The sequence below is a fragment of the Gouania willdenowi genome, chromosome 21 (genome assembly GCF_900634775.1).
Source record: "Gouania willdenowi chromosome 21, fGouWil2.1, whole genome shotgun sequence".
In the NCBI taxonomy this organism is placed as follows: domain Eukaryota; kingdom Metazoa; phylum Chordata; class Actinopteri; order Blenniiformes; family Gobiesocidae; genus Gouania; species Gouania willdenowi.
Window position 1 is genome coordinate 5,899,763 of NC_041064.1, and position 12,631 is coordinate 5,912,393.

At 37.5% G+C, this 12,631-nt stretch overlaps 1 protein-coding gene across 2 annotated transcripts in view; it reads left to right on the top strand.

The window, feature by feature from the left end:
- The first annotated feature begins 1,047 nt into the window (after positions 1–1,047).
- The window catches only part of nxph2a (neurexophilin 2a), a 28,024-nt gene continuing 16,440 nt past the window's right edge, over positions 1,048–12,631 (top strand). Inside the window, exons 1-2 of one of the 2 annotated variants that reach the window (XM_028436219.1) lie at positions 1,048–1,468; positions 1,577–1,722. In XM_028436219.1, coding sequence (XP_028292020.1) covers positions 1,678–1,722 — 45 coding nt within the window. In that variant the 5' untranslated portion in view covers positions 1,048–1,468; positions 1,577–1,677. The remainder of the gene's footprint in view (positions 1,469–1,576; positions 1,723–12,631) is intronic. The other variant, XM_028436218.1, reaches the window with a different exon arrangement.

The following is a 12,631-nucleotide window of genomic DNA, read 5'->3' on the forward strand; positions in this document are numbered from 1 at the left end:
TCAGGTGATGAAACAGCCACACACTCATAAATCAGCCCAAAGTGGTGAAAAGTTGTTTTTTCTAACCTTTGCAACAGACTTTTCCTCATTACTCAACGTTTTTGACACGAACAGACAAAGCCTATCAGTGCAGCCCTGACAGCCATGTGAGCGCTGATAAAGTATGTGTCACCTTTAGCAGGGGAGAGGTTGTTGAAATGGTAAACAGTTAGGTGAAAGGTATTGCCTGGACTACAGAGTGTAGGGAGTGGCCCTGGCCTGGGTACAAAGTAAAACACACAATACTATACAACACACACACGACCCAAATGGGGTCCTGATCCCAAGGTTGAGAACTTACAACTTAATGCAGCATTATTCCATTTTCATATCTAACAATTTTACCTCAGATTTTTGTTTTTTGTTGTGTTATTGTTTTGTTTTTGTTTTTTTGTATGCGTTAATGCAGCGTTTTCTCAGTATTTATAATATTTGCACCAGTTTTTAGGGACGTAATACAGCCTTGATTCTTCCCCCCACACAATTTGTCAGAATTATATATGCTTAACTATAGCCTTATTTTAAATATTGGTATTTAACACGCCTTACAAATTCTTAACTGCTGCACAGGTCTTTCCTTGGGATCCACATGTTTTTACTGCCGTCTTTCTCATGATTTGACACTTTTTGCATTGGACCACACGGGGGTGCCAACACCACAGATATCTAGACAGGTTTTTCTCAGAGTGAAATCCTAAAAGCTATGGTGGAACCATCATCAGTGTTTTTAGCTGCTGCAGCCCCCAGTTCCCCCAATAAAAAGGGACTCACCCCCCACCCCCCCGTGGTTTCACCTCAGAATGAAGTAGTAAACATTACATCGGATTTTGAAGCAGTGCAGAAAATCATGCCCCAATGCGCATGATTTTTAGTTTAAAAACGTTTTTCAAGATTTAACAAATACAAAACAAATCATCCAAAGGGTTAAAATGTGGATGTGCTGCTCAACAAAGGCGGATAGCAGTGAGAACGAGCCTCCACCTTGTCTCCTGGATAGAGAGAGGAAGATTTCAGAGGCAGATCTTCATCCGCTCTGACTCCTGCGCGCTGACCTTGGCGTCTCCAAGACGCGCAGCGGATGATTTTTACGCACTGAGCTGTAGAGCGCACACGCAGAGCGGGGCTGCTCGTGCTCAGCTGTCTCACTCACTGCCATCAACCGGCATCAAGACACGGGCTCTCTCTGCCTTATTGATCAACTGTTAGTTACATTTCTGTCTGGATTAAGTAGAGGACATTTTAGCGCACAGTTTCACATGAATTGGAAACTTAGACGACGCAGCGTTTCAGATAATCTGCTGAGTGTGTGAAAAACCTCAGAGTCTGAGAGGAAAACTCCTCCTAAAGCCTGAAACCCTGTGTGAGGATTGTAGGAGAGGATTCTGAGTGACTGAGGATGATTTCCACCGCCTTTCCCAACTAAAGTGAGGTATTCCTTTAGTGAAATCGGTGAAGGGAGAAAGTTGATTAAGACTGATTTCTGTCTGGGATCCTTTTAGGCTGTTACCAACACCAATGTATCTTACTTTACGCACAGGTTTGAGCGGCATGCGCGTCTTCCTCGTCTCTCCAAAGCAGCCACAGAGGACCAAAGCGAGCATCCTCCTCCTGAACAGGTCGGGAAACCTGCACTGAAACATGAGGGTCCTTCAAACAGCGCTGCTTTTTGTCCTCCTACTCCAGGTGAGACATTAGACTGACGCAGAAATGTGTCTGTCCAAGTCATTAGAGCTGAAACTATTTGATTTTCTTGTTGTTGCTTATTGCGTTCATTAATCCTGCTTTATTTATGGTATATTTGAAGTTTGTCTTGCAAGAGAATCTGAAAAACTGGTCTATTTTCATACAGAACTCACTGTTGACTATTTTTTTTTAAATCAATTATCAATTATTTTAAATTGGCTTATTTCGATTTAACCATTTGTGAAAAAAAAAATGTTATTTAACACATTGTATAATATGCATAGAAGCTTAGAATTAAAGAAGGAAATATAAAGGGAAATACATACGTTAGTGTCAACAACTTATGTATATAAATATATATATTTCAAAAGCGGTTGTTGGGTACACTGGATTTATTTTAGTGTAACTTTTCAATATTGTGTCAATATTTTATCTTCTTTGTTGTTCTAAAGGCTGACAGTAAAAAAAAAAAAAAAAACATCGAGCATAAAAAAAAAACTAAATTACAAAAAAAAAAAAAAAAATCTTATTTTTTTGTTCTTATGCTCTGCTTTTAAACTCCTGTTGCTGCAATTGTGAAGTTCCCCTCTGGGGATCAATAAAGCTGTATTCTATTCAATTCTATTCTAACTATGTAAGATTATGGTAACATATTTTCAATGATTGCCATATAGCATTTCTATGCATGGAGACCATAAAGAACTACTTTGGCTACAAAATACTGTGCATATTATGTCAATTTGCACTGAGCTTTATAACTTTTATGTATTTTCTATCATTTGTTCATTCTTCCAAAACAGACTTTGACCTCTCATTTTTTCTGACGTATCAAAATGGATTTTTGATGACATTCAATTTCTATCGGATTTTCCCGCCGCCTCATTTTGTTTCTTTGCAGCTGAATTATTTCGTGTTGAAATCGTCTTGAGAATATTCTCTATTTATTTATTGTAGCGCGCACACCGTGCGTGTTAATCTCCCAAACATAGTCTTTTCATTTAGTTTTTGTTTGTTTTTATATTACAGGCAGCTTTCTAAAGAAAGGATTATGAGATTTAGGGAAATGAAAAGGGGTCTTATTTGACCTTCATATTCACAAGCTGATGTTTTCCCGTTGTCGTGTTTGCACGATTAATGCTTTAGAGGCTACGGTTGAAAATGTCACGTTGGGGTTAAGAAGTTTTTCTCTTTTTTTTGGGGTGTTATCCTTAATTATTTTAGTGGTTCTGCAGCAAAAAGAAGAAGAATAAGAAAAAAGGGGCTGCTGCTGTAATTAGCCAAGCGCCTTTTGGGAGCTATATGCCTCCAGACAGACAGGGGGTTAACAAACAGACAGTTCTGCAAGGGAAAACTCTCTTCTTTATATCTCTATGGCTTCTTTCCCAGTACCTATCACTGTTACATAGTGGATTTATTGGCTCTTATCAATATTTATCCACCCTCCATGGGATAAAAATGAAAAAAGATTGCATTTCTCTGAAGGTATTGAGGTATCGTAACGAAAGCGGTGCAGATGGAAAACTCTCTTTTTTTCATTTCATGTGAGGTTGGCTCGATAGATGCAAAAAAGTGCAAAGCCTCACACAGACAATCTGCAGCATTGTTGTTTGATATGAAATGCTACATTATTAGTGTTTAACAGAGTTTTAGAGTTTCTTCCAGGGAAAACCGTATATTTTCCTTGCTGCACTGATAATAATAACGCTCTTCCAAACAGGAATCAAATTGTAAAAACCTAACCCCAACTCTCCAGCATCTGTGCATCCCCCCCAGGGACACATAAGAGGGTCAAAACCATCCTGGGAGAATCCATTTTTCCTCTTGACATCTGCTGTGGTTTATCCTCGGTCCAATGACAGCAGAACAATGCAGATGAAGATGAAACATGTCTCAGATCCCGTGCTAGTCCATGAATCTCCCTCTTCTTTTTTTTTTTTATTTTCTCTCTCCGACTCTTCTTGGGATTAAGTGTGAGAAAACGTTGACAAAGTCTATTAGGCCTTTGTGTGGTTTTCGCCTGAGTAAGAGCTCTCTGGTAATATTATGTCACCACAAAAGCGTTTACGTTGGCCCGTGTCGAGAGGGATCAGCGGCGAAAGTTAAACGCAAAGCTATAGATTGTGTGTTAGCCAGAGAGTGTTGGACGGTCGCAGTGCAGAGGAAGGAGAGCGAGAAACCTTGACAGAAGGGTGTGACCCATTGGGGAGACGTGGCTTCACCAGTTACCAGCGAGATGAAAGCGTCTCATAGCGTCTTACTAGGAGTTCATCCCTTGCCGGTTTGATGTGCAGTGATTTGAGGGATTACAAGCCTTCCCTCAAAGTGCTTAGCATTACATTTCAACTCTTTACTTTTTTTAGTTAATTCAGTACGTCTCCATCAATGAACCAAAAACAGGAAGTAAGAATCAGTTTTTTTCAAATTTAGTTTTAAGCATAGTCCTTTAACTAAAATTAAACTTTAGTCCACTAGAAGACATTGGGATTTTAGTCGACTAAATCTATTATAGCTATAGTCGACTAAAATATATGAAGCACAAGTATTTCATTTTATTTTTTTAGTTTTGTATACATACATGTAATACACACAGATTTGATGTGATCAATGCGTAACAACACGAGTCGTCTTACTTGCACAAACTTCTCTTCTTTTTGAATATGTACCACTTTGATCTTGTGCTACAGCAGGACATCACTGAAAAAATTATCTTCCGTTAAATCACTTAGAATAAATGAAACCTTAACATTTTATTCAAAAAGAAGACAAAAATAACTTGCTAGAGTTATTATGTGGTAGTTAAGTAAACATCAAAGCAAAGTAGACGCCTCTGATGAAGACTGGCAGTTGTCAGTCGAAACGTGTCAGGAGATCAAAGTGGATTTCCTAAGTAACAGTTGTCTAAATAAATGAAACCTTAACATATTATTAAAAAAGATGACAAAAAGAACTTGCTGGAATTACTACGCGGAAGTCAAGTAAACATCAAAGCAATCAGCAGACGCCTCTGACGAAGACTGGCAGTTGTCAGGAGATCAAAGTGGATTTCCTAAGAAACCGTAGTCTGAATAAATGAAACCTAATATATGATTAAAAAAGATGACAAAAAGAATCTTTGTGGAAATTCTACGTGGAAGTCAAGGAAACTTCAAAGTAAACATCAAAGCAATCAGCAAACACCTCTGATGAAGACTGGCAGTTGTCAGTTGGAACATGTCAGGAGATCTAAGTGGATTTCCTAAGGAGCATTTGTCTGAATAAATGAAACCTTAACATTTTATTGAAGCTCGTACCAGCTAGTCCCGCCTTCCATACAACTAAAGTTTTGATTGGACACCTTCCAAAAAAAAAAAGCTAATTTCTGATTGGATTTCATCCCATGTATGGGATGAAATCCAATCAGAATTTAGCTTTTTTTTTTTTATTAGTTAACAAAAGTATCAATATATTTCAAAATAGTTTTCAATCACGTGTTATCTTAAATTCTTTATAATCCCGTTATTGTCACTTTAACCTTCTTATTATCCTCAAATATTACACATTGTACTCTTGGGGTCAATCTGACCCCAGAGATATTTGCTTCCAGAAAATGTTTTTCTAAACATTTTTTTAAGTTTTTGTGTCAGACACTGTTAATTTGTTGAATATATTAATGAATACATTGATAATAAAACATTGACCTGTTCTCTAGCGCCACCATCAGGCAAATCTTTTAAATCAGAATTATTCTATCTTGAATAGTTTTCATCCAAATCTTCTCAAATTTACTGACGACATTAAACAATGTAGTCGACGAAAACCATGACTAAAATTTCTGGTCAAGATGATGAAGACTAGTGTGAATGTGTATTAGATTTAACATTAAGCTGGTGGATGATTTGATGTGAGGACATTTTCTCAAGCTTTATTTGCATTGTTTTCTTCAGAATCAGAAAAGAAGAGGAAAGGGCAACAGTTTTCTCCTTGTCTTCAAAATAAAACACAAATTCGATATGAATTCCATCTCTAGGGGCACTTTAACCTCTTTCCCCTTCCCCATGCTCAATTAGGTTGGCTTTTATTATTTATTTATTGTGTATTTAAAGGCAACTTAACAGTGGGAAGTGTTATAAAAATGTACAGTGAGGGGGATTAGGAGAAGCTCTTTAATCTCACGCTTTTGATAATTCTGCATGGGCTGATTGATTAGTTTTTCAGGAAGCTTATGTCAGAAAAACCTAATCCGTCTTTGGATTGTGCCAGCCTTGTAAGGTTTTCCGCGCTGCCACTTTATCATGGCGGCGAATTACAGAGCTGCTGGGCTGTGATAAGGTCCTCGTCTCTTTTACAGACCCCGCCGCCCAGCCCCCCTGCACCCCCCACCTCCCGTCGGACAATAAAAAAAAAAAAAAGTGTTTATATTCTTCACAGTCCTGCTCCTCTCTGGTCTTCACATCAACCTCGACCAGGATTTCCCTTGTGAGAAAGGGAGAAAAGAAGTGTGGAACTTAAGTCTTCAGAAAGCCACTGGAGAAATTGCGTAGAGAGAGAAAATGTGAGCGAGGAGGGAAACATCTGTAGAGGCGATTAAACATGGATTGACGGAGTTGAGGATTCGTTGTATGCATGTGCTCTTTCTGCTTTTTTCCAGGAATCATTTGGGAGCTTACACGCTGCTGATGTGTATCTGCACTCATATTAGGGTCGCAATCTTCCCAAGCCAGAAGGATTGACTAGATAATCCCTCATAAACAATACTCGGTGTGGCATTTGCAGTCCTCAGCCTACGTGCGTGTTGTCTCTGAACGCTCGACGAAAAGGTTGTCGTGTCTGCGGCTGAGGTCCTTCCAACTGTATCGAGCTCTGCCTGTACTCCAATCCTTACCCAATCATCAATCATAATTGTGTTTGTGTACGGGCAATAAATCCACAATAAAGGTCCCGAAATGAAAAGAAAGACGCGCTACATGACTGATAGCTGTGACACTGTTGCCCTTTGCTTTGACGGGTAGCCGACTTCAATCTGCCTGCTGGACGGCCCCATTAAGGACTTCAGTTAAATAATTAGCAACAGCACAATTACTCTCTCCATTGCTGCGGACTTTTAGCTCCAAAAAGGAGCGCTGTGGTGGCACTGGAGCAAGAATCATTACAGTGGATGTGATGTTGAGTTTCCTGATTTGGTCCACAGCTATGAATTTTTATGTGCTACGTGCAGCCTCAGGCAGCACAGCTTTGGACTCTTTACTACCTTATAGCCTTATCATTACTGCTGCTATGCAATGTTAAAGACATCCCAGACTCTTGCACTCTTGCTGTTTAGCAGGCTCTGGTTTTTTTACCATATGTTATGGTCTCATTTATTCAGATAACTGTTTTTCAGGAAATTGACTTTGATCTCCTGACAGGTTTCGACTGTCAACTGCCAGTCCTCTTCGGAGGCATCTGCTGATTGCTTTGAATTCCATATAATAATTCCAGCATCTTTTTAAACAATATGTTACGTTTTTATTTATTTAGACAATTGCTTTTAAGTAAATATATTTTGATCTCCAGACATGTTTCGATTACCAACTGCCAGTCTTTTTCATAGGCATCTGTTGGTTGCTCTGATGTTTCGTTTGACTTCCGCATAATAACTCCAGCAAGTTCTCTTTGAAAAATATGTTAAGGTTTTCATTCATTCAGACAACTATTTTTCAGGAAAGGTACTGTGGTCTTCTGGCATGTTTCAGCATGTTTCGGTCAGTCTTCTTCAGCGGCGTCTGCTGATTGCGTTGATGTTTCCTTGGCTTTCACATAATAATTCCAGCAAGTCCTTTTTGAAAAATATTTAAGGTTTTTTTTTTAAGAAATTTACTTTGATCTCCTGACATTTTTGGACTGTTGACTGCCAATCTTCTTCATAGGCATCTGTTGATCACTTTGAATTACGCATAATAATTCCAGCAAGTTCTCTTTGTCTTCTCTTTGAATACTATGCTATGGTTTTATTTATTCAGACAACTGCTTTTCAGGAAATTTACTTTGATCTCCTGAGATGTTTCGATTGTCAACTGCCAGTTTTCTTCAGAGGCGTCTGCGGATCACTTTGATGTTTCCTTGACTTCCGCGTAATAATTCCAGCAAGTTCCTTTTGAATATGTTAAGTTTAATTTATTCAGACAACAGTTTTTCGAGAAATGTACTTTGATCTCCTGACATGTTTCGACTGTCGACTGCCAGTCTTCTTCAGAGGCGTTTGCGGACCGTTTTGATGTTTCCTCGACTTCTGCGTATTATTTACAGCAAGTTATTTTTGTCTTCTTTTTGAACAATATGTTAAGGTTTCATTTCATCAGACAACTGTTTTCCAGGAAATTTAATTTGATCTCCTGAGATGTTTCGATTGTCAACTGCCAGTTTTCTTCAGAGGCGTCTGCGGATCACTTTGATGTTTCCTTGACTTCCGCGTAATAATTCCAGCAAGTTCCTTTTGAATATGTTAAGTTTAATTTATTCAGACAACAGTTTTTTGGGAAATGTACTTTGATCTCCTGACATGTTTCGACTGTCGACTGCCAGTCTTCTTCATAGGCTTTTGCTGATTGCTTTGAATGGTGCTTAGTAATTCCAGCAAGTTCTTTTTTTTCTTCTTTTTGAATAATATGTTAAGGTTTCATTTATTCAGACAGTTGTTTCTCAGGAAATTTACTTTGATCTTCTTACATGTTTCGACCGTCAACTGTCAGTCTTTTTCAGCGGCGTCTATGATCGCTTTGAAGTTCTTTTTGTCTTCTTTTAGAATAATATGTTAAGGTTTCATTTATTCAGACAACTGAATGTGTGGGTTTTTTTTTAGAAATGTCCTGCTGTAGCACTAGATAAACAATGCACATGACCACTTTTTTTCTCTTCTAGCAGTTGATTGTGCACAGTTTACAGACTAGACATTATCATATAAGAGCAGGCAAAGTTTCTGCTTTTGAATGTGTAATGTTTCCCCCCTTCATACTTGTTAATTAAAAGTTACCTGGGTTGAAGGCAGTCACGCTGCACGTCAATGATTGACCTTTTTTAATTAAAACCACATTGCATTCCAGGAAGAAGAAGAAAAAAAGGCCATGTTTGACAGCTTCACAATACTTAACAATATCTCCTCTGATAATTCTCACTCAAATTTCTTCCTGCGCTGCTTGAAGGCTTTGAGGCCCCTTCTTCTCAGTCTGTCATTTTCAGGCCCTAACAAAGCACCGTCAGCTCCCTTCAGCCTTTGTATGTTCCTTGTGAAGTACCTGTCTTCACAGCCACTCACAGAGGAAAAAGAGAGGGAGACATTTGTTTCTTCTTCAAAGGAGGCCGTTTCCTGTGAAATCGCAATCTGAACACAAAGCTCCACAAAGTTAGCAAACGCACGTGTGAGTAAATCAAGGAGGAAAACATGTCGGAATGAAACGCGCCCATCATTTGCAGCAGGGGGAGGAATTTTGGACTTCAAATTGTCACAACACCAAAGCGTGAGAAACGCTTAGATTATGTCCTCCAGTCTGAGATGAAAGCAGAAGAAGAAATAAATCCTTAAAACTTTCAGCATTAATGTAAGAATAACACGCAGACATGGGCAACTGGTGGCCCCTAGGTTTAATTCTGTGTGGCCCTCCAAGACAAATCCACCAAAAATTGAAATCTCAAGAAATTTAAAGTAATATGAAGCACAACATAATGCACAAAATAACTCCAAAATGCACAGAATGTCAACAAAAATACACAAAGCAACAGCAAAAATGCAAAAGAAGATTTAAAAAATAGACAAAAAAGACTCACAATACACACAAAAGGACGTCAGACTCTCAAAACAACCACCTAAACTCACAAAACAACAACACATGTACAAAATGACACAAACAATTACATAAAAGGACAGGAAAAATGCCAACAACTACAAAATATTAAAAAAAGATCCAAAAAGGCACAGATTGGCAATAAACATAACACACAATAAATAACAAAAACATTTATGACTCATAAAGACTCTAATTCCAGCATAAATTCCCAAAATGCCAGATAAAAAACACAAAATGACTCCAAAATGCACAGAATGTCAACAAAAATATACAAAACGACAACAAAAACATAAAAAAAGCTTCCAAAAGTACACAAAAAAGACACACAATACACACAAACCAACCAAATACTGTAAACTCACAAACATGTACAAAATGACACGTAGAAAACACAAAATACCAGCAGAAATTTCCAAAATGACAGATAAAAACACATAATGCATCAAGTCAACAAAAATACACAACGCAACAACAAAAATGCAAAAGAAGAAAAGACATCAGACACACAAAACAACAACACCTGCAAAATGACACCAAAGAAAAATACCCAACACAACAAAAATAGTGAAAAAATAACAAAAAGAAATATAAAAGTCAACAATAAAGACTTTGTTCCTTCCTGCGTTAATGCTCAGATTGGTCGTTATTTTAAATGCTAACATGAATATTGATAATGTGGCCCATAGGATCAGACAATCACATTTTTGTGGCCCCCGCTGAGATAACAGTTACCCATCCCTGTCCTAGAAGAACATTTACATTATCGTACAACATGTAAGGTGTTTAAAAAGCGATCAAGAGGAAGGATAATTACACTGCACCCAATGAGCTTTGTTGGCATTATCCTGCTCCATTATCCTATCAGTCAAACCAAGGTGTGCGGCAGGTGTCAGGAGTTGGTGCTTTGACCATGTAAGGGGATTATAGGAAAGTGATGATGCGTTGAAAGGTAACGACAGACTAAAAGTGAAGTGTTCAGGGCTTTGCTGCTGCTGTCATATATGGCAGGTGCAGAGATAACACCAGTATCCAGATTACCTGAGGTCTGTCGTCCCAGAGCTGCATCTCGCACTCCCACGTTCACTCCTGCCGGGATCTTTGTTAGCACCTTATTATAAATATACCCAACGTACGACGTTCCGAGCGTTCGCTTTTCAACACCAACTCATTTTCATTAACAATCAATTTTCACCCTAGAAACCATCAGACGATGGTTTTAGAAACTGCCGAGAGACAGAAGCAAGATGAACACTAGTGGATTAAACGCTTAAAATATGATTATTCTTATTATTATTATTATAAAATACACAAATGCATGACGCGACGACAACAAAAACACAAAAAAACTCACAATACACACAGAAGGACATCAGACACACAAAATAACCACCTAAATGAACAAAACAGCAACACATGTACAAAATAATATAAATAATAATAATTAAAAAGTTGCTAATAGAAAGTAAAATGATAAAAAAATAAATCAAAATTATTTTGTAGGTTATTGTTTATCATTGATGATTTTAATTTGTCCTATGTATACAGGAAATAAACTATATTAATTGATAATATGATGATGATTATTAATAATAATAATAATAATAATAATAATAATAATAATAATAATAATAATAATAATAATAATAATAAATTATTTTAAGTTTCTAATGGAAAATAAATGTTAATAGAATTCACAATGATAATCATAAAAAGTTTCTAATAGAAATTAAAATGATTACATTTTTTTTTTTAATTTAAATTTAACATTAATTTATAGGTTTGCATTGATAATTGATTATTTCATTTGTCCAATGTATACATTATAATGATTATCAGATGTCTCGTGTGGTGACACTAAGCGGGGATACGTTTCGTGTCCTTAAATGTTTTTTTGACCTTTTTAAATCACCTTTTCAAAGGCTGTGTTTTAGTTATTTTCCTGCGTAAACAGAAAACAAAGCTTTAGCTTAACATTGAAGCTGCTTTTTTTTGTGCTGCATATGAACAATATCATTGAGTAATAACAAGGATTATCAGGATATTTAGGATTAACGGGCAATGCTCGTTATTTGTAAATATTTGTTGAAATTGTGGCGCAAAAAACTTACCAATATGATTATTTATCCGTGATACAATTGATATTGATGTGCGTCAGTGTCCAAAAGGACGAGGAGAGGTTTTTCACTGCAGTCAGCATCAGTTCAGATAAAGAGTTTTCTCTGAGCATCGCTGACACAATGTGTATATAATACATATTTACATATATATGACTAGTGTCTCACCTAAGGTTGACACCAGGACATGAGAACATGCTTTAGTTAATGCTAATAATGGCCTATCAGCAGTTTTATGTGACATAATGAGCAAATGTTCAGAATCCTTATTGTTTGTGTGGGAAAATGAAGATGAACGTGTTTGGAGGAGGAAGCCTGGTGTAAACACGCTGCAGTGTGGGCAGGTGTTGGAGCGTATAGAAAAAGAGAGGGAGAAATGTCTTCACGTATGGGGTCAGAGGTCATGGAAGGCCAGAGATCAACAGCACGAGAATACGGAATATTGCCTCAAGGACACGATAAACGTTCCCTAACGTGTGCAATGAACTCGGCCAACACAGGAATTTTAAATGCATGATTTTCTACATATATATTGTAGAAAGACATACATTTATAAGTGTGCGAGTACTGTAAGAGATTTTTTTTAAGGCAGTGGCTATCTATACGGTTGCCGTATCAATATACTAACATTCTATCCGTACGCAGCGCCCCTCATTGGCCAGTTTAGGTCATGTGACTAAAACTAAACCTAACCGTAAACCTAACTCTAAAATTCCCAACCCTAAGACGCTACGTACGTGCACTTTGGTAAACGTACCAATAGCACCAGGGGTTGTCAGCACTTTCTTCTTTTAGCGTAACGAACAACAAATCTCATGGAAATTCGTGACAATGACACAAAATTGACTTGAGTTTTGCTTACGTGGCAACACAATTTACTCATATTTTACGTACTGTACCACTTATTGTTTACCTAGCGTTGTGTGCAAAGCAATGCATTTTAACGGGAGGTATCACCTTAACCATAACCCAAAGACGCAATTGCACAAAATAACA